The 23,150-nt window shown below is 51.8% G+C and overlaps 1 protein-coding gene across 1 annotated transcript in view; it reads right to left on the bottom strand.

Annotated features, from left to right (window-relative positions):
* sfrp5 (secreted frizzled-related protein 5) overlaps positions 1–23,150 on the bottom strand; it is a 103,089-nt gene that overhangs the window by 42,974 nt on the left and 36,965 nt on the right. The window contains exon 2 of the mRNA XM_072479635.1: positions 17,366–17,443. Within this exon, the coding sequence (XP_072335736.1) occupies positions 17,366–17,443 (78 nt within the window). The remainder of the gene's footprint in view (positions 1–17,365; positions 17,444–23,150) is intronic.

Genomic DNA, 23,150 nt, shown 5'->3' with positions numbered 1-23,150 from the left:
TTCCAATAAAGCTCTTGTATCTCTTTTAAAAATACCACAGTATCATCTGGCACTGATTGTCAAAAAGTATGGGAGTCCTCCCCAGTGTCCTGCTCAACAAAGTCAAGGATGGACAAGATGCCAACACTTGAGGATCACAGATGTGTTGGAGGGTTGAAGAGCTGAAGTAGATGACAGAGATAGGGAGGAGGGAGGTCTCCGAGGATGAGAATTGCGGTGTTACTAGATGGGCAGTCAATGTGGGCCAGTACAGACGGCGGGTGAACAGGGGGGTTTGAGGCAAACAACGAGTGTGGCCTTTTACTGGCCAATAGTGCAGTGACTAAACCACCGTTCATAGCTCCCCTCCCAATCCACCCCCTCCCTACTCCCAACCCCTTCTCAACCCCCTCCCAAACTCCCTCCCCACTCTACCCACTCCCAAACCCCCTCCTGAATTCACCCTCTCCCAAACCCCCTCCCCACTCTACCCACTCCCAAACCCCCTCCTGAATTCACCCCCTCCCAAACCCCCTCCCCACTCTACCCACTCCCAAACCCCCTCCTGAATCTACCCCTTCCCAAACCCCCTTCCTATTCCCAACCCCCTCTCAGCCCCCCTCCCCAATCCACCCCCTCCCAAACCCCCTCCCCACTCTACCCACTCCCAAACCCCCTCCCGAATCCACCCCCTCCCAAACCCCCTCCCTACTCCCAACCCCCTCCCAGCCCCCCCCCACAACCAGCCCCCTCCCAACCCCCCACCCCAATTCACCTGCTCCCAACCCCCCTCCCCTCTCCCAACCGCCCTCCCCACACCCTCTCCCCAATCCACCTGCTCCCAACTCCCTCCCACCACCCCTCCCCAATCCACCCCCTCCCAAATCCCCTCCCGAATCCACCTGCTCCCAAACGACCCCCTACTCCCAACCTCCTCCCAGCACCCCTCCCCACAACCAGCCCCCTCTCAACCCTCCTCCCCAATCAACCTGCTCCCAACCCCCCTCCCACTCCCAACCCCCTCCCCAATCCACCCACTCCCAACCCCCCTCCCCACACCTCAACCCCCTCCCAAACCCCTCCCACTCCCAACCCCCTCCCAAACCCATCCACATTCCCAACCCCCTCCCAAACCCCTCCTCACTCCCAACCCCCTCCCCAACTCCACCCACTCCCAACCCCCCTCCCCACTCCCCCTCCCCAATCAACCTGCTCCCAACCCCCCTCCCACTTCCAACCCCCTCCCCAATCCACCCACTCCCAATCCCCCACCCCACTCCCAGCTCCCCTCCCACTCCCAACCCCCTCCCAAACCCCTCCCCACGCCCAACCCCCCTCCCCAACTCCACTCACTCCCAACCCCACTCCCCAACTCCACTCCCAACCCCCTCCCCAATCCACCCCCTCCCAAATCCCCTCCCCACTCTACCCACTCCCAAACCCCCTCCTGAATCCACCCCCTCCCAAACCCCCTCCCTACTCCCAAACCCCTCCCAGCCCCCCTCTCCACAACCAGCCCCCTCCCAACTCCCCACCCCAATTCACCTGCTCCCAACCCCCCTCCTCTCTCCCAACCCCCCTCCCCGCTCCCATTCCCCAATCAACCTGCTCCCAACCCCCCTCCACACTCCCAGCCCCCCTACCCACTCCCAACCCCCTCCCAAACCCCTCACCACTCCCAATCCCCCTCCCCAACTCCACTCACTCCCAACCCCCCTCCCCAACTCCACTCCCAACCCCCTCCCCAATCCAACCCCTCCCAAACCCCCTCCCCACTCCCAACCCCCTCCCCAATCCACCCACTCCCAACCCCCTTCCCACTCCCAATCCCCTCGCAAACCCTTTCCCCCTCCCAACCCCCCTCCCCAACTCCCCCCACTCCCAACCCCCTCCCCACTCCCAATCCCCTCCCAAACCCCTTCCCACTCCCAACCCCCTCCCAAACCCCTCCCACTCCCAACTCCCTCCCAGACCCCCTCCCCACTCCCAACCCCCCTCCCCAATCCTCCCACTCCCAACCCCTTTCCAAACCCCTCCCCACTCCCAACCCTCCCTCCCCAATCCTCCCACTCTGAACACCCTCCCAAACCCCGCCCCTTCCCCACTCCCAACCCCCTCCCAAACTCCTCCCCTCTCCCAACCCCCTCTCAAACCCCTCCCCCTCCCCAACTCCACCCACTCCCAACCCCCCTCTCCAACTCCTCCATCTCCCAACCCCCTCCCCAACTCCACCCACTCCCAACCCCCTCCCCAACTCCACCCACTCCCAACCCCCTCCCCACAAACATGACGGGAATTTCAGCACTTCCCAGGAAGCCCCAGTCGATCCTTTGACTGAATGGGGTCTTTGACTAGAACCTGACAATGCCAAGTCCAACACTGGAGAAACTAACATCACAGGGGTTAAACTCACCCCCACCTTCTGCTGGGAAGGAACATTAGAAACGGGAGGAGGCCACTCAGCCCCTCGAATGTGTTCAGCCATGATACTAGATCAGACCTTTCAGCGCTATTTACCTGCCTTATTTGAGAAACACCTCTGTCTGGACTGCAGCTGTCCAATAAGGGATGGCGAACAAATGCTTGCATGTCCAGCGACGCCCATATCACCAGACGTAACCCATTAAAGAGCTTCAAAAGTCATCAATTGCACCCAGATCTATTTTTGAGATCTATTTGAGAGACATTTTAACAGGGCCTCAGGTGAGCGTATGACCTGCCTTGTGAACTTTCAGGAACCTCTCTAGACTGACTCATTCCTGGGAGGCTCTCAACAGCCTATGACATAAATTCAGCTCTGCCTTACACGAAGAGTAAGTGATAACAGTAAGAGGTAAACCGGCTGTTAACATACAGGCCAAACCCATCCACAACATGACTCCCTTGTCACATTTGGAGCTCAAGTCTTCAACAAACAGATTACTCAACAAAACAAATAACCTGCACGTTTCCGATTGGAGCCCATTTGTCAAATGTAATACTCAATCTTCATAGCAACCGAGCCACTAACATTGAGGCTTAACCACAACAATTTAAAAAGTCAAAATATCCATTTTTAAACACAAACAGGAATAATATTTTCTGTTTGGCGAGAGCTTGCTGTGTACAAGTTGGTTGCTATGTTTGCTTAATTAGCAATGGCGACGACACTAAAACAGTTGTGAAGCACTGAGATTGTGAAAGATTTCTTTAAACAATGTACGTTTTCCCTTCCTTCTTGAGCGCAGAAGCTCGACACCATCCAGGACAAACCAGCCCACTCGATTGGCATCCCAACCACAATCTTAAACATTTACTCCCTCTACCACTGACGTACAGTGGTGGCCGTGTGCGCCATCCACAAGATGTACTGCGGCATCTCACGGGACCTCACCAAGGCTCCTCCGGCAACACCTTCCAAATCCACGGCCTCTACCACCTAGAAGGGCAAGGGCAGCAGATACCTGGGAACCCCACCACCTGGAGGTTCCCCTCCAAGTCACTCACCACCCTGACTTGGAAATAGATTGGCCGTTCCTTCACCGTCGCTGGGGCAAAACCCTGGAATTCCCTCCCTAACAGCACTGTAGAGGTACCTACATGGACTGCAGCGGCTCAAGATGGCGGCTCACCACCACCTTCTCAAGGGGCAATTAGGGAGCGATAATAGATGTTGGCCTAACCAGTGACACCCACAACCTATGGATTAATAAATTTAAAATATATATTCCCAATGCCTTCTTGAGATCTTCAGTTATAGATATATTAACCTCAAATTGGTTGACACAGTAGTTTAACCCTTCTGTTTCGAGGGGTCAACTCCAACCCAGGGAACGAGAGTCATCTCTCTCTGAGAGTTGTCGAAGTCAACTTACAGCCTGCAATTATAGAGTGTCTTTAATGTAGTGATGTTGAACTTGTACTCACCCTGGGTTAATGCAGCTGCAGCTGGTCTCCCGACGTTTAAAGTGTTATGGAGCCACTGGAGAATGTTGAAAAATGATGTATTGGAATCATACCAGAACTGAGAGGTGAGGCGTTTCAGGGAAGGTTGCTCACGCTGATCCTCTTTTCTCCAACAAAGAGAAAGTTGAAGGATCTCCTGGTAGGAGAATTATGAAGGAGCTTGAGAGGGTAAACATTGAGAAAGTGTTTCTAATTTCTGATGAGACATACGCCGGGGTAGATGGTGGTGGAGTGATAATGGGTGTGATTTACCGGTCTCCTCACGCCCGATTTGGTATCGCGATGAGGCTGTTGAATCCCGAGAGTCACGATCTGGATCTTGCCCTCGCCTCATCTAAATATGCGCTCACTGATTCTCCCGGTCCCCAGGACCTAACGGCCATGCCTGGAAGATCTCACCAGGGCGCCGGTTAGCGTGGACCAGGCTTATCGGCGCCTGGGGAGGTCTCCCCGGCCATTAGAGTCCCCCGGGTGGTCGGGCATTGGGCAGGGTGGCACTCTCATTGGCACATAGGCACCTTGGGACTGCCCGCCTGGTGCCTGGCACCTTGGCACGGCCACCCAGGCACCCTGGCAGTGTCAGGGTGGCACAGTCAGGCTGGCAGGGGCACTGCCAGGGTGGCAGACGGCAGTGCCAATGCACCAATGCGCCAGGGGTTGGGCCCAGGGTGCCTTTCCCTGAAGAGGTGGGGGGGGAGTGGGGGCTCGAGGACCCCGGAAGAGGGATGTTGGGTGATGTGGGGAGGGATCCGGAGGCCATGGTGGGGTCGCTGAGGCGTCCGAAAGAGCGGGGCAGCCTTTAAAAATGGCGTCCTGATCCACGAGTTATCTTCCTGCATTGGACAGCTGAGCTCGTCAGTGCAGGAAATGATGTAAGTGCGGCCTCGATGGGGCATTCCTCGACCAAGCCCAAATGCCAGCATTTGCTATTGATCGGAGCTCCGGCAAATAAGCTGCAGTCTGACTAAATTTTCCAAAAACTGTTGAATTGGCCGCAGAGAGCTTTGGGAAACCCTCGGGACATGAAAGGCGCTATATAAATACAAATGTTATTTCTGATTTTCTTGAACATTTTTACATACACGGATAGATAGAAGGGAATTTTCAAAAGGGCTTTTGATGGTCTCTCGGTGAATTTCTGTCCCCTTCCCTTGCCTTAAGGATTCTTCACAGTTCATCTACAGATTGCCCTTTGACCTCCAGTCGACTCTGCCTGACAATAGAGCTACGCTCGTGCTGAATGCAAAATACTTTGGCCAGGATCGAGTTGTCAGATCGCGCGGCACTGACGGGATTGATAGGAATCGATGCGACAGTGTTAACAAACAAAGTCGAGATGTTTATCTTGCGTGAAGGGAGCATCTGCCTCTCCTCACTGTGATCGGACAGACCCCAAGCTGGGTTTGCCACACATTAATTTGGCCGCCCTCGTGCCTGCTGATCGGATGGGGGAAGGGACCAGTAAAAAAAAATTGACCGAAGGCAGGCTCGGCCTCTCTGCCCCCTGTCTACATTGAGACAGATATCTGATGGGTGGGGTGGGATTTCCACATTGCACAGGCCTTTTTACCCTCCCTGTGCCTCATCCACCACCGCCCCCCGGCCCCACCTCTATTACCCCCCACAGAGAATTCTACACATGAGAACCAGGTCCCATCATTAGGCTCCTTGAGCTTCTTCCGTCATTCCTCTAGAGCATGGCCAATCTGCATCTACTCGCCTTGGTCCCTCAAACCTTAAACAGGTGCCGTTGTTTCGGACATACTGCTCTCGGGAGATGGACGACCGATAGAATTCACTTCATGAACTAGAGCAGAAACTAATTACGCTCAGCTGAAAAAAGAAGCGCTGATCAGCATTTTGAGAGTAAAAAGGTTTCACAACTACTTTTATAGACTTCACTTTACTCTTTTGACAGATCACCGACTCTTGACGGCAATCTTCAGGCTGTATAAAGGTATTCCTATAGCAGCTAGTCAGTTACAGAGATGGGGCGGGATTCTCCGACCCCGCCGCCGGGTAGGGGAATCGCTGGGAGTTGGCGTGAATCCCGCCCCCGCCGGCCGCAGAATTCTCCGGCCCCCCAAAGGTCCCCCCTCCCGACGTGAATCGCGCCGCCCGCCTCGGAGAATGGCGAGGACCGGCGTGACGCCATGGGCCCGGGGTCGTCCAGATTCTCCGGCCCGCGATGGGCTGAGCGGTCGCCCGTTTTAGGCCGGTCCCGCCGGTGTAAATTAAGGTAGGCGGCGGGACCCGGCTCCGCGGGCGGCCTCCGGGGTCCTTGTGGGGGCGCGGGGTCTGGTCCCCGGGGGTGCCCCCACGGTGGCCTGGCCCGCGATCGGTGCCCACCGATCCGTGGGCGGACCTGTGCCGTGGGGGCACTCTATTCCTCCGTGTCGGCTGCTGTGGGCCTCCGCCATGGCCGATGTGGAGATGAACCCCCCTCTGCGCACGCACTGGGATGACGCCAGCACACGCTGGCGCTCGCGCGCATGCGCCAACTCACCTTCGGCGCTGGTTGGCGTGGCGCCAAGCCCCTTCCGACCAGCACGGCGCAAACCACTCCGGCGCCGGCCTAAGCCCTAAAGGTGCGGAAGATTCTGCTCCTTCGGGACGGCCCGACGCTGGAGTGGTTCACGCCACTCCTTCCCGCCGGAGTTATCCGCCCCGCCGATTCCCGCAGAATCCCGCCCATGGTCTTTGATATTATCGGCACCCACGTACGATATTCAATATCGTAAATCGGAGCAACATGCGACTGCTGAAGCTTTGCCAAGGTTGCCGTTACAAATCAAGCAAGAACCTGAAGAAAATTTCACCAACATCCTGCATTTCTCACACGTGTTCCTGTGAAAAACGAGTGTTCACTTAAGGAGAGCGAGTGCTAGCGTGAAGCTATACTACAAACGAAAAATGGATACCTGCAGTGAACCTCGAAAAAACAGGTCCAATATCGTACACCGCACGGGCGGCAGATGAGAGAGTTTGGCAACGTCATACTGCCCAAGCTTCACAAAGTGAAATCACTGACACCGCTCAGGATGTATTACCATCAGAAAATCTACGCAGTGACACTTCTGAACAGACACCGAACACAGAGACAAACTCAGGTTCAGTTTCCGAGGGATCTTCAACACCAATGGAGACGGACTCTGAAGTGACTTCGCAGGAAGTACCACCGACTGAAGAAAGAGAGGACACTTCAAAGGTCTCGAGGAGATAGGTTCCAGAATGTCGAGTACAGCCCAAAAGGAATAGATGTTCATCTGAGAGACTGTCTTATTAAATTGCACAGATGTAAAAACAAATAAGGATGCAAAATAATGTATCGAATGCGTAATTAGGTCTGTTGTTTAAATGTTAAGAAAACTTGTCGTTTATACTAAAGAAGTAATTTTATAGAATCGGAGAACAGGGGCGAGATTCTCCGACCCCCCGCCGGGTTGGAGAATGGCCGTTGGCCGCCGTGAATCCTGCCCCCGCCCCCGCCGAAGTCTCCGGTACCAGAGATTGAGCGGGGGCGGGAATCGGGCCGCGCCGGTTGGCGGGACCCCCCGCTCAATTCTCCGGCCCGGATGGGCCGAAGTCCCGCCCAGAAATTGCCTGTCCCGCCGGCGTAAATCAAAGCTGGTATTTACCGGCGGGACCAGGCGGCGTGGGCGGGCTCGGGAGGGTCCTGGGGGGGGGGCACGGGGCGATCTGACCCCGGGGGGGTGCCCCCACGGTGGCCTGGCCCGCGATCGGGGCCCACCGATCCGCGGGCGGGCCTGTGCCGTGGGGGCACTCTTTCCCTTCCGCCTCCGCCACGGTCTCCACCATGGCGGAGGCGGAAGAGACTCTCCCCACTGCGCATGCGTGAGAAACTGTCGGCGACCGCTGACGCTCCCGCGCATGCGCCGCATTTCCGCGCCAGCTGGCAGGCAACAAATGTCATTTCCGCCAGCTGGCGGGGCGGAAATCCCTCCGGCGCCGGCCTAGCCCCTCAATGTTGGGGCTCGGCCCCCAAAGATGCGGAGCATTCCGCACCTTTGGGCCGGCGCGATGCCCGTCTGATTGGTGCCGTTTTTGGCGCCAGTTGGCGGAAATCGCGCCGTTGGGGGAAATTTTCGCCCCAGATTCATGAAATGGATTTTTGTCTGTTGTGTGCAATCCCGCTGGTGGAACGACACGGGATCTGCAGCGATGTCAGCAGAGTGTGTGGCATCGGGTCTCCATGTTAGTTTGCATGAGCAACGTCTCCTGAATAAACCTTGCATCTTGTCTGGAAGAAACCCAAGTGTGTGGCACCTCCCGACCATTTTTCCTCCTGGCACATTGGAGAATATAACATTGTCCAATTCCCTTTCGAAGGCCACGAGTAAATCTGCCTGCAGCACACTCTCAGGCCGTGCAATCCCGATCCTAACCACTCACTGCGTAAAAATGGTCCCCCCTCATGTCTCCATCGCTTCTTTTGCCAATCACCTTAAATCAGTACCCCTCTGGGTCTCAACCCGTCTGCCAATGGGAACAGTTTCTCCCTCTCTGCTCCATCTGGATCCCTCCCAATTCTGAACATGGAGTCATAGAGGTTTACGGCATGGAAACAGGCCCTTCGGCCCATTTTGTTCATGCCGCCCAGTTTTTACCACTAAACTAGCCCCAATTGCCCACATTTGGCCCATATCCCTCTATACCCAGCTTCCTCATATATCTGTCTAACTGCTTTTTAAAAGACAAAATTGTACCCGCCTCTACTACTGCCTCTGGTAGCTCTTTCCACACACTCACCACCCTCTGTGTGAAACAATTGCCCCCCTGGACCCTTTTGTATCTCTCCCCTGTCACCTTAAACCTGTGTCCTCTAGTTTTCGACTCCTCTTCTTTTGGGAAAAGGTGCTGACTATCTACCTTATCCATGCCCCTCATTATTTTATAGACCTCTATAAGATCACCCCGAAGCCTCCAACGCTCCAGGAAAAAAAGTCCCAGCCTATCCAGCCTCTCCTCTTAACTCAGACCATCAAGTCCCGGTAGCATCCTAGTAAATCCTGCCTGCACTCTTTCTAGTTTAATAATATTTTCATTTCATTTTTCATTTTCATATCCCTAACAACTTTATCAGATCCCCTCACAACCTTCTCTTCTCCAAAGACAACAGCCCAAATGCCTCTAACTGAAGTTCAACACTCCTGGAGTCATCGCATTCAATGAAAGTGCTTTGTTTCCACCATATGGTTGGGGGTGGGAATGTTGGGGGGGGGGGGTGGGGGGGGGGGTGTAGTGCTGGGTGAGTGCAATGAGCCATACTGAGAGCTGGCTCAGGCTGTTCTTATCCTAGTAACCCAAGACCCCCGCACCTCCTCAAGACCCCACCAAGTCCCAAAAAATATTGATAACACTCCCAATCTCACTTGGGAGACATGAACACGTGATCAATCTGATTGTCTGTGCAGTACCGAGGGGGTCCTATTAGGTGCGCTATTAGGTGAGGATTGGGTTTAACTGATGCCCTGCTATCTCAGATGGATGTAAATGTTCCCACGCCAAAGTTATCCCAGGTTGTCCCAGGTGCCTTGGCGAAGATTTATCCCTCACCCAATGTTAATAAAACAAATAATCTGGTGGTTTATCTCGCGGCATTCTGTGGGATCTTTCTGTGCATAAATTGGCAACTACATTTGCGGTATCACAAAAGTGACTACACTTCAGAAGAATACTTAAGTGGCTGTACTGTTCTTGCTTTTCTGCAGCGCCGTTCGCTGACTCAGGGTGTGTTTAACAGCCAATGAAGTAATTTCCGAGTATAGTCACTGTTGTCATGAAGGGAAATAGGGCGGCCAATGTGTGCACAGCAAGCTCCCACATACACCAATTCTTTGAAAACTGAGGGATACATGTTGGCCTGGACCCCGGGGGAGGGGGGTGGGGGGTAGTGAGCTCCCCTGCTCTTCGTCAATAGGGTGCCATGGGATCTTTTACATTCACCTGAGGGAGAAGATGAGGCCTTAACCTCTAAGGGTTGGTTTAGCACAGTGGGCTAAACAGCTGGCTTGTAATGCAGAACAACGCCAGCAGCGCGGGTTCAATTTCCGTGCCAGCCTCCCCGAACAGGTGCCGGAATGTGGCGACTAGGGGCTTTTCACAGTAACTTCATTGAATCCTACCTGATACAATAAGTGATGATGATTATTATTATTAGAGGGTCAGCCGAGATTTTTGTGCTCGAGTCTCTGGAATGGACTTGAACCCACAATTTTCTGACTCACAGGCAATACGCTGTATCCTGAACTGCAGTGTTCCATTTCTTTTCATTCATTCAGGGGAGGTGGCGTAACTGGTTGGGCCAACATTTATTGCCCATTCTTAATTGTTCTTGAACTGAGAGGCTGGCCGGGCCATTTCAGAGACCATCTGGGAATCAAGAGTCTCGTGTCGGCCAGACCAGCAGATTTCCTTCCCTAAAGGTCTTTCTTGAACCAGAAGGGTCTTTCGGACAATCGACGATGGTTTTGAGGTCATTCAACTTTTATTTCTATATTTTTATTGAAATTCAAATTTCACTGTCTGGCATGGCGGGATTAGATCCTGCTACCTCAGAGTCTCTGGGTGCCTGGATTTCTCGCCCAGTGCCAATACCGCCATGCCACTGCCCCCCACCACCTTCACTGCTTCTACACTGTGTTAGAGTCAACACTTATTCCCCAGGCCACTATTAACTGAATGTTCCTCTCTCACTATCGAGGGACAAACTGAATGACCACAGTGTTTATCTGCCATCAAGTTCGGCAACTGAATTGAGTTTTAGATGACAGTTTACGTGTTAAGGTGCAGAAGAGATTTACCAGAATGTTGCCTGGTATGGCGGGCATTAGCTATGAGGAGCGGTTGAATAAACTCGGTTTGTTCTCACTGGAACGAAGGAGGTTGAGGGGCGACCTGATAGAGATCTACAAAATTATGAGGGGCATAGACAGAGTGGATAGTCAGAGGCTTTTCCCCAGGGTAGAGGGGTCAATTACTAGGGGGCATAGGTTTAAGGTGCGAGGGGCAAGGTTTAGAGGAGATGTACGAGGCAGGTTTTTTACACAGAGGGTAGTGGGTGCCTGGAACTCGCTACCGGAGGAGGTAGTGGAAGCAGGGACGATAGTGACATTTAAGGGGCATCTTGACAAATACATGAATAAGATGGAATAGAGGGATACGGACCCAGGAAGTGTAGAAGATTGTAGTTTAGTCGGGCAGCATGGTCGGCACGGGCTTGGAGGGCCGAAGGGCCTGTTCCTGTGCTGTACATTTCTTTGTTCTTTGTTCACAGCACCACCCCCTAAAACACTGCCGGCTTTGGTTGTCGGCTGGTTTGGGTAAGGTGCCCAAGGGCGGTTCCGCCTGCCGTACGGTCTGAATCTGGGGGGGGGGGGGGCTTTAGAAAACCATACCAAAGCAATCCCTCCGTTTGTGTGTCTGATTTACGGGCATCCGGCAGCTGGCTGCATCAACATCAATACTGGCAGCAATGTACTGGATTAACAGGGATGCCAACCTCTTGGGGATTTCTGTAAACAGCAAAAGGCAATTGCAAAGCAGGAAAGAATCCAGATCTCTCCCACCCTCAATACCAACCACACACAGCAAAAATAAAAGTCTGTCAGGGCCACAGGTCAAAATCAGCTCTGCAATTAAGGACACAGACTGTGGTTAAATAAATTAGTGCAAATGTGCAGGCATGCAACGGCAGCCAACTTTGCAGCAATTTTGAGTTGGCAGAGACAGGGGTGGGGGATGGGGGGGGGGGGGGGGATTTTCCCTCCTTGTTTTCGCCAATTGTGGAGGGGACGGAGAATCCAGCGGGAAGCCCGAATGCATTTATGCCAACGGAATTTCCCATTGAGATTGTCCCCACCTTCGTCACTGACGTGATGAGGTTTCCGCCAGAAGAGCTTGGGAACCCCATTAACATAGTCGATGTATCAAGTGCCCGTGTTATCAATACAAGTTTTCAGGTTTGGGAATTCTGCCTCTGGTTGTGAGTTGATGAGAGGCTGAAATTCACTTTTCAGTATGTCATGTGAGAGTACCTTTAAGAAATGGGTGTTTATTACTGCAGCGATGTCAGAGAGTGGGTGGAGCTGGCCTGTCTGTCAGCTTTTTTACTTTCGTTTTAGGCTGTTTGCTGCAGGGTGTGTTTTAGTTTTGTTTTCAGTGTGGGAGCTGAAGCCAGACAGAGCAGGTGTACTGCTGTTCTCTCTGCCATGAAAAGACTATCTCTTGATCATTTGGTGAATTCAGAATTATAAATGTTTTCAGTAGTGACTTTAACCTGATGTGCTTCTGTTAAAAGGTGTTTCTTTTGTAAGTCTTCTTGATGTTAAAAGGACAGCGTAAGCATTAATTAGTCTTGTATTCTTTGGGGGTTGTATTTGAATGAATGGTTGCTGAGATGTTCACTGTATGTTTTAAAAAGGTTAACTTGAGTTCATGGATAGAGGATTGGTTAATTAATAGAAAGCAAAGAGTGGGGATTAATGGGTGTTTCTCTGGTTGGCAATCAGTAGCTAGTGGTGTCCCTCAGGGATCAGTGTTGGGCCCACAATTGTTCACAATTTACATTTGATTTGGAGCTGGGGACCAAGGGCAATGTGTCCAAGTTTGCAGATGACACTAAGATGAGTGGTAAAGCAAAAAGTGCAGAGGATACTGGAAGTCTGCAGAGGGATTTGGATAGGCTAAGTGAATGGGCTAGGGTCTGGCAGATGGAATACAATGTTGACAAATGCGAGGTTATCCATTTTGGTAGGAATAACAGCAAAAGGGATTATTATTTAAATGATAAAATGTTAAAACATGCTGCTGTGCAGAGAGACCTGGGTGTGCTAGTGCATGAGTCGCAAAAAGTTGGTTTACAGGTGCAACAGGTGATTAAGAAGGCAAATGGAATTTTGTCCTTCATTGCTAGAGGGATGGAGTTTAAGACTAGGGAGGTTATGCTGCAATTGTATAAGGTGTTAGTGAGGCCACACCTGGAGTATTGTTGTCAGTTTTGGTCTCCTTACCTGAGAAAGGAGGTACTGGCGCTGGAGGGTGTGCAGAGGAGATTCACTAGGTTAATCCCAGAGCTGAAGGGGTTGGATTATGAGGAGAGGTTGAGTAGACTGGGACTGTACTCGTTGGAATTTAGAAGGATGAGGGGGGATCTTATAGAAACATATAAAATTATGAAGGGAATAGATAGGATAGATGCGGGCAGGTTGTTTCCACTGGTGGGTGAAAGCAGAACTAGGGGGCATAGCCTCAAAATAAGGTGAAGTAGATTTAGGACTGAGTTTAGGAGGAACTTCTTCACCCAAAGGGTTGTGAATCTATGGAATTCCTTGCCCAGTGAAGCAGTAGAGGCTCCTTCATTAAATGTTTTTAAGATAAAGATAGACAGTTTTTTGAAGAATAAAGGGATTAAGCGTTATGGTGTCCGGGCCGGAAAGTGGAGCTGAATCCACAAAAGATCAGCCATGATCTCATTGAATGGCGGAGCAGGCTCGAGGGGCCAGATGGCCGACTCCTGCTCCTAGTTCTTATGTTCATAGAATAAACATTGTTTTGATTTAAAAAATACTTTTCCATTTCTGCTTTACCACACCTGAAGAGTGGGCCTTGTGCTCCCCATACCACAATCTATTAAAAGTTGTGGGTCAGATGATACACTTTGGGGTTCTCTAAACCCTGGCCCATAACAAGTAGAAGAGGAAGATGGGCTGATGGGTGAATCAGCAGTTACGGTTACACTCTTTCCCAATGACCTTGCAGCAATTGAAAATTGAGCAGGGTTTACAAAACATGGCAGTCAAACAACCTCTTCTCATGTCCAATATTCTTATAAAGAAAGCAGAAAAACCTGGCATTTCTACAGCGCTTTGCGTGGTTGCCAAACTTCCCAGAGCACTTTACAGTTGATACATAGAACATAGAACATAGAAAATACAGCACAGAACAGGCCCTTCGGCCCACGGTGTTGTGCCGAACCTTTGTCTTAGATACCTTTGAGGTGCAGTCACTGTTGTAATGTCGGAAAGACAACAGCCAATTTATGCTCAACCGTCTCTCACAAACAGCAATGTGATTGTGACCAGGTAATCTCCTTTTCTGTGCGTTTTGATTTAAGGATAATTATCAGCCGGGTCACCAGCCAGAGCTCCCCTGCTCTTCCGCACAAAAAGCACCATGGGGTCTTCTGTTCCCAAGATTCAGTTTCCCGTCTAAAAGACACCACCTCCAACAGTGCTGCACTCCCTCGGAGAGTCAGCCTTGACTGTTGCGCTGAAGCACTGAAGCGGGTCTTGAACCTGCAGGAAACTTGGCCGGGATTTTACAGCCGCCACCCCCCCCCTTCTGGTGGCGGAGTCAGTTCGCCGCGATCTATGGTATTTAGTACGGACCTCCTCCAGGGAACCCGCTGCTGGGTGGTGAGGGAGGGGTGTCAACTTCGGCAGGGCAGGAAGATCGCGCCATTGAGCAGGTCTGGAAAATTCCCCCCCCCCCACCTCGTGATCCCGCGGTACCTTCCCAACACACAACCACTACCATCTAGAAGGACAAGGGCAGCAGATACCTGGGAACAGCGACGCCTGGAATTTCCCCTCCACGCCATTCACCATCTTGACTCGGAAATAAATTAGCCGTCCTTTCTCTGCCGCTGGGTCAAAATCCCGCCCCTGACGGCACTGTGGGTGAGCCTACACCACAGGGACTGCAGCGGCCCAAGAAGGCAGCTCACCACCACCTTCTCCAGGGGCAATTAGAGACGGTCAACAAATGCCGGCCCGGCCAGCGAAGCCCACATCCCGAGAATGAATGACAAAAGAAGTAAGGATGCTGCCGACGGAGTCGCAGCTGGCGGCAGTGAAATTGGCAAACAGACGTTTTCAAAGAAATTAACAGAAAGAAAACACTTTTTCCCAACACGCCTATGGTTCTTTTTTGCTGCGTTCTCTCAGAGCTTTTAATCCTGAAGACTCCAGCACGACCATGGGTGTCTGGCAATCCTACCTCAACTCATGTCCTCCCTCCTCCCTCTCCCCTGCCCTTCTGCCCCCTTTTTGTAACTTTGGGTTTTGATGATTGGCCTGACGCTGGCTTTTACATCGAATGACCCACGGCGCAGAATCGACTTTCTTTCCAACGCTAATTTTCTACCGATAATTAAAAGAAAGATTATTCCTGCAACTTACCGAGCCTGGAAATGGAATGCTGTGAAGTGGTTTGGCCACCAAGTACCAAAGATTAATCTTACTGATTTGAGAAACAACATTTTTTTCAGCATTTAAACATCGACACAGCTTTCGAGTTAGGCAGCTCAAATAGATTACAGATTTCACAGTCATAGATCATTCACTCCGTGCATGTCTTTTTTTTTCCCCCCAAAGGGAAAATCGTGCTGCAGAGAGAGACATGTCGCAGAAGTTTTCTCTCTTGCACTCATCAGGACAAATACAAGAATGGCAGAAAATGCTGTGTTTGTTGCCGACGCCGTGCGTGTGCTGTTCTAATGTTTTACTCTGTTACATCATCGCGAGCGAGAGTAGGCAGCAGCAATGAATAAACAAGGAGCAACATGGCGGAGCTCTAACGCGGCTTATTTAGGGGAACAAAGGTCAGAATCATAGACATTTACAGTGCAGAAGGAGGCCGTTCGGCCCATCGAGTCTGCACCGGTCCTCACAAAGAGCACCCCACTCAAGCCCACATCTCTACCCTATCCCCGTAACCCAGTAACCCCCACTCAAACGTTTTGGACATTAAGGGCAATTTAGCATGGCCAATTCACCTAACGCGCACATCTTTGGACTGTGGGAGGAAACCGGAGCACCCGGTGGAAACCCACGCACACACGGGGAGAACGTGCAGACTCCGCACAGACAGTGACCCAAGCCGGGAATCGAACCTGGGACCCTGGGAGCTGTGAAGCAACAGTGCTAACCACTGTGCTACCGTGCTGCCCCTCAGGATAATGGAATTTCCTCCCCTCTTCATCCCCTTTGTGGAAAAGTCTCTGACTCCCTCCCCCCACTCCCAACCCACCTTCAGCGCCATCCGCCCCAGAGTGAAGTTCACCCGCGAGCCTGGGGTGAAAATGGTGGTGGGTGAAGGGCTGCAGCGGGCACACAAACACATCCCGGGCCTCCATGTGCTCCAGGTGAGGCCGGCTGCCGCCTCAGCACTTAGTAGAAAAAACTCCAGTTTCGGGACAACCGAATGAATGCGGCTGAACGTGGGAGCTCGTGTCCCACTCCTGCCTCCCTCTCTTTGGCTCCCCCCCCCCCCCCTCACCCTCCAAACAGCCTGCCCATTGATCGACACGCCTGTCAATCAAACCTGCATATCCGAGCTGAAGGAGCACCTCGAAACGTCAGCAGCTCTGTTTCTCTCTCTCCACAGACGCTGCCAGACCTGCTGAGCCTTTCCAGCATTTTCTGTTTTTATTTCAGATTTCCAGCAGTATTCTCCTTTGATTTCAGCATTTATTTATACTACAGGGGCAAAAAACGCTGGCTGGTTTTCAAGTCAACTCGAACCGCAAACTATCAAACGGCTTGTTCCTCCCATTGTTCGTAATAAGCAGAACACAGACCGTGCTCAACCTGCCTGCGCTTGCAAAGCCCCCAAAATGAGTCTGTTCGATGATATTCCGCGATCGGGAAGCGCTTGCTGAACAATCCTGAGCGCGCTGATAGCTCCACGAGCAACCAATTTCAGGTAATCAGTCACGTACCATAATGTGGCCGTTTTACACTTGCTGGAAATGACATCCATTCATTCACGCCTCCAAACAATAGGAGCATGTTCAAGCCTTGTGCCTTTGGTGAATTACCCAGGATCCCAGGCAGCCTGTAGGGCAATGCCTCTGCCAATCAGACCAACCAGCCAACCAATCAACACCAGGAAACCATCCCCATGAGTCAATGCCAGGGAATTATCCCCGTGGGTCACCACTGTAATCTGAGGCAATCATCCCGCCTGACTGTCGGATATGAATCGGCAGGGGGTTATTTGAATAAAGCACCGTCTTTCCATTCCCCTTTCCTCTCCCACACATGCCCCCTTTCCCCCATAATATTGAAGCCATTGGACCTTACGACACTGAAGGCATCGATGTGCCCCATCGGCGCCTATTTCAGCTCTGTAAAAGGAGCTGTGCTGTCTGATATTTCTAAACATAAGTGGGAGCTTTGCCGATTCTTTTGGCAGCTATTACTGTTTGACCCCCCTCCTGACCTCTGCCATTCACTCTCCCAGGGGGCCATGGGTGATGGGGCCCATTTCTCGGCTTTGGAGTTCATTGAAGGTTGTCTCCAGCCTGTTCGAGGAGAGAGAGGGGGAGTGACACCAGGACCTTCAACAAGCTGTTATCTTCGACATCACCTTGCCACGAATGGAGAAAGGTCGGGGGTGGGGGGGGGTTTAGACTCACCAAATTCACTCGCGCAGAAGTGCTCCAGAATCACGTCTGCCTTCATCTCATTATCGCATGGAGGACAGATCTTCGAGACTGCAGTGAGAGAGAGAGAGCAAAAAAAAAAGTTGAGAGATTTAGGTTTTTCTGTTTTGGACCTGGGGGTCCTACCCCAACATTGACTTCTCGATCAGATCTACTATCAACACAAACCAGCTGGCCCGCTCCCTCAGCCTGTTCACTGGGGCCCAACCTCAGAAGACACATCACCATGGAGACCAGAGCAGGAAGTGCAGATCTCCTGAACCCATCTTCAAACCTCCTTATTCTGTCCGCTGACCGCGGCATTCTAGAATGACCCTGAATTTGGAGCACAGGCACAGGCCATTCAACCCAGCTGGTCCATGCTGGAGTTCCCCATGCTCCACATGAACAGAAACATGGACATAACAACTTGCATTCATATCGCACCTGTAGCAGAAAAACTTGCACTGATATGGTGGGGGCGATTCTCCGCCCACTTCGCGTTCGGCGAAAAGCGGGGGAGCCCCTAAAAGTGGTTCAAGACAGGCGCTGGACGGAGTGCGATGTTCCCGGGCCCATGGCACCAGATGCGATCTGGTTCATGCCCTCACTGAGCGTGAGCAAAACAGGGTGACCGGGTGTCAGGGACAGTGCCAGGGTGCAATGGGGCACTGCCAAGGGGCGGGGCCTGAGAAGGGGCATGGTTATGAAAGGGGGGATTAAAGGGGGGGTGCGACATGAAAGGCGGAGGCCTGAAGGGGGACAATGGGTGGGGCATGGAGGCGGCTATGGGGGGGGGGGGGTGCTTCGGCAACCTCATAGCAGGGTGTCGGTCACTTTGAGGGGGGGGGGGGGGGGCTGTACCAGCGATGATGCCAGTGAGTGGAGAGGGGTCTCTTGCTGGTGAGTGGAGGGTGGGGCTGTAGGGTTGTCTGGAGATCCGAGCATCCTTTCTAAATGGCCCCCTGATCTCCGAGGAGCTGGCCCGGATGGCATCTTTAGGTGCTGCACATCCCAGAGGGTATCTCCCCACATTCCCGAAACAATTACTTATTGTGGGCGGATTGCGATGGGAATCACGCCAGAATAGCCAGCGGGATTCGCACCGGTTTTCCAGCCCCAAATGACCTCCCGCTATATAAATACCAAACGGAACTCAGTCATGGTGGTCACAGCACAGTAACTCGGAGCCCTTGGGTGGTCAGGGACAGGGCAGGGCAGTGCCAGAGGGCAATGCCAGGGTGCTAGAGGGCAGTGTCAGGGGACAGTGTCAGGGTGCCAGAGGACAGTGCCAGGGTGTCAGAGGGCAGTGCCAGGGGACAGTGCCAGGGGACAGTGTCAGGGGGCAGTGCCAGGGGACAGTGCCAGGGGACAGTGTCACAGTGCCAGGGGACAGTGCCAGGGTGTCAGAGGGCAGTGCCAGGGGACAGTGCCAGGAGACAGTGCCAGGGGGCAGTGTCAGGGGACAGTGTCAGGGTGCCAAGGGACAGTGCCAGGGTGTCAGAGGGCAGTGCCAGGGGACAGTGCCAGGGGACAGTGTCAGGGGCAGTGCCAGGGGGCAGTGTCAGGGGACAGTGTCAGGGTGCCAGTGGACAGTGCCAGGGTGTCAGGGGACAGTGCCAGGGTGTCAGGGGACAGTGCCAGGGTGTCAGAGGGCAGTGCCAGGGGACAGTGCCAGGGGACAGTGCCAGGGGACAGTGCCAGGGGACAGTGTCAGGGGGCAGTGCCAGGGGGCAGTGTCAGGGGACAGTGTCAAGGTGCCAGGGGACAGTGCCAGGGTGTCAGAGGACAGGGGCTGAGAGGGGAGAATTCCACCCAGTGCCTCTCAAGCCCTGCGGAGTCCCCAAAGGTGCTTTTCAGCCACATGGGGAATTTTCTGAATTGTGGTCACTGCTGTAATACAGGGAATCTGGCAGCCAAACTGTGCACAGCAAGACCCCACAAACAACAATGTTTTCATGACTAGGTAATCTATTTTAGTGATGTTGGTTGAGGGCAAAATATTGGCCAGGACACCGGGAAGAACTCATTAGCTCAGGGCATTGGGATTTGTTTCTGTAAATTTAGGAACACAGACAGGGTCTAGGCTGAACATTTCATCCAACATTGCAGCACTCCCGTAATCTGGCATCTAGATTTGCTGAAAGCTGCTTCACGTGAACGTGATCTGACAATATCTGACACCCAACCACAGAGGGGGCGGTGGGGGGGGGAGGACACTGGAGTGGGTGCACAAGAGGCCAGGGTTGGAGGAATGCAGAGCGCTTGGGTTGTAGCACTGGAGGAGGTTATATAGATAAGGACGGTAATAGGGCTGGAGGAGGTTATATAGATAAGGAGGGTTGTAGCACTGGAGGAGGTTATATCGATAAGGAGCGTTGTAGGGCTGGAGGAGGTTATATAGATAAGGAGGGTTGTAGGGCTGGAGGAGGTTATATCGATAAGGAGGGTTGTAGGGCTGGAGGAGGTTATATAGATAAGGAGGGTTGTAGGGCTGGAGGGGGTTATATAGATAAGGAGGGTTGTAGCACTGGAGGAGGTTATATCGATAAGGAGGGTTGTAGGGCTGGAGGAGGTTATATAGATAAGGAGGGTTGTAGCACTGGAGGAGGCTATATAGATAAGGAGGGTTATAGAGCTGGAGGACGTTATATAGATAAGGAGGGTTGTAGTGTTGGAGGAGGTTATATAGATAAGAGGTTATACGGCTGGAGGAGGTTATATACATAAGGAGGGTTATAGGGATGAAGGAGGTTATATAGATAAGGAGGGTTATAGAGCTGGAGGAGGTTATATAGATAAGGAGGGTTGTAGGGCTGGAGGAGGTTATATAGATAAGGAGGGCTGTAGGGTTGGAGGAGGTTATATAGATAAGGAGGGTTGTAGGGCTGGAGGAGGTTATATAGATAAGGAGGGTTGTAGGGCTGGAGGAGGTTAGATAGATAAGGAGTGTTATAGGGCTGGAGGAGGTTATATAGATAAGGAGGGTTGTAGGGCCGGAGGCGGTTATATAGACAAGGAGGGTTGTAAGGCTGGAAAAGGTTATATAGATAACGAGGGTTATAGAGCTGGAGGAGGTTATATAGATAAGGAGGGTTGTAGGGCTGGAGGAGGTTATATAGATAAGGAGGGTTACAGGGCTGGCGGAGGTTATATAGATAAGGAGGGTAGTAGGGATGAAGGAGGTTATATACATAAGGAGGGTTATAGGGCCGGAGGAGGTTATATAGATAAGGAGGGTTGTGGGGCTGGAGGAGGTTATATAGATAAGAGGTAATACGGCTGGAGGAGGTTATATACATAAGGAGGGTTATAGGGATGAAGGAGGTTATATAGATAAGGAGGGTTATAGAGCTGGAGGAGGTTATATAGATAAGGAGGGTTGTAGGGCTGGAGGAGGTTATATAGATAAGGAGGGTTATAGGGCTGGCGGTGGTTACATAGATAAGGAGGGTAGTAGGGATGAAGGAGGTTATATACATAAGGAGGGTTATAGGGCCGGAGGAGGTTATATAGATAAGGAGGGTTGTGGGGGCTGGAGGAGGTTATATAGATAAGGAGGGTTATAGAGCTGGAGGAGGTTATATAGATAAGGAGGGTTGTAGGGCTGGAGGAGGTTAAATAGATAAGGAGGGTTGTAGGGCTGGAGGGGGTTATATAGATAAGGAGGGTTGTAGGGCTGGAGGGGGTTAAATAGATAAGGAGGGTTGTAGGGCTGGAGGAGGTTATATAGATAAGGAGGGTTACAGGGCTGGCGGAGGTTATATAGATAAGGAGGGTAGTAGGGATGAAGGAGGTTATATACATAAGGAGGGTTATAGGGCCGGAGGAGGTTATATAGATAAGGAGGGTTGTGGGGCTGGAGGAGGTTATATAGATAAGAGGTAATACGGCTGGAGGAGGTTATATACATAAGGAGGGTTATAGGGATGAAGGAGGTTATATAGATAAGGAGGGTTATAGAGCTGGAGGAGGTTATATAGATAAGGAGGGTTGTAGGGCTGGAGGAGGTTATATAGATAAGGAGGGTTATAGGGCTGGCGGTGGTTACATAGATAAGGAGGGTAGTAGGGATGAAGGAGGTTATATACATAAGGAGGGTTATAGGGCCGGAGGAGGTTATATAGATAAGGAGGGTTGTGGGGGCTGGAGGAGGTTATATAGATAAGGAGGGTTATAGAGCTGGAGGAGGTTATATAGATAAGGAGGGTTGTAGGGCTGGAGGAGGTTAAATAGATAAGGAGGGTTGTAGGGCTGGAGGGGGTTATATAGATAAGGAGGGTTGTAGGGCTGGAGGGGGTTAAATAGATAAGGAGGGTTGTAGGGCTGGAGGAGGTTATATAGATAAGGAGGGTTGTAGGGCTGGAGGGGGTTATATAGATAAGGAGGGTTGTAGGGCTGGAGGAGGTTATATACATAAGGAGGGTTATAGGGATGAAGGAGGTTCTATAGATAAGGAGGGTTGTAGGGCTGTAGGAGGTTATATAGATAAGGAGGGTTGTAGGGCTGGAGGAGGTTATATAGACAAGGAGGGCTGTAGGGCTGTAGGTGGTTATATAGATAAGGAGGGTTGTACGGCTGTAGGAGGTTATATAGATAAGGAGGGTTATAGAGCTGGAGGAGGTTAAATAGATAAGGAGGGTTGTAGGGCTGGAGGAGGTTATATAGATAAGGAGGGTTGTAGGGCTGGAGGAGGTGAAATAGATAAGGAGGGTTGTAGGGCTGGAGGAGGTTATATAGATAAGGAGGGTATTCGGGCTGGAGGAGTTTATATAGATAAGGAGGGTTATACGGCTGGAGGAGGTTATATACATAAGGAGGGTTATAGGGATGAAGGAGGTTATATAGATAAGGAGGGTTATAGAGCTGGAGGAGGTTATATAGATAAGGAGGGTTGTAGGGCTGGAGGAGGTTATATAGATAAGGAGGGCTGTAGGGCTGGAGGAGGTTATATAGATAAGGAGGGTTGTAGGGCTGGAGGAGGTTATATAGATAAGGAGGGCTGTAGGGCTGGAGGAGGTTATATAGATAAGGAGGGTTGTAGGGCTGGAGGAGGTTAAATAGATAAGGAGGGTTGTGGGGCTGGAGGAGGTTAAATCGATAAGGAGGGTTGTAGGGCTGGAGGGGGTTATATAGATAAGGAGAGTTGTAGGGCTGGAGGGGGTTAAATAGATAAGGAGGGTTGTAGGGCTGGAGGAGGTTATATAGATAAGGAGGGTTGTAGGGCTGGAGGGGATTATATAGATAAGGAGGGTTGTAGGGCTGGAGGAGGTTATATACATAAGGAGGGTTATAGGGATGAAGGAGGTTATATAGATAAGGAGGGTTGTAGGGCTGGAGGAGGTTATATAGATAAGGAGGGTATTCGGGCTGGAGGAGTTTATATAGATAAGGAGGGTTATACGGCTGGAGGAGGTTATATACATAAGGAGGGTTATAGGGATGAAGGAGGTTATATAGATAAGGAGGGTTATAGAGCTGGAGGAGGTTATATAGATAAGGAGGGTTGTAGGGCTGGAGGAGGTTATATAGATAAGGAGGGCTGTAGGGCTGGAGGAGGTTATATAGATAAGGAGGGTTGTAGGGCTGGAGGAGGTTATATAGATAAGGAGGGCTGTAGGGCTGGAGGAGGTTATATAGATAAGGAGGGTTGTAGGGCTGGAGGAGGTTAAATAGATAAGGAGGGTTGTGGGGCTGGAGGAGGTTAAATCGATAAGGAGGGTTGTAGGGCTGGAGGGGGTTATATAGATAAGGAGAGTTGTAGGGCTGGAGGGGGTTA

Source organism: Scyliorhinus torazame, chromosome 16 (assembly GCF_047496885.1).
Source record: "Scyliorhinus torazame isolate Kashiwa2021f chromosome 16, sScyTor2.1, whole genome shotgun sequence".
Classification (NCBI taxonomy): domain Eukaryota; kingdom Metazoa; phylum Chordata; class Chondrichthyes; order Carcharhiniformes; family Scyliorhinidae; genus Scyliorhinus; species Scyliorhinus torazame.
This window is presented reverse-complemented; position numbering and strand designations above follow the sequence as displayed.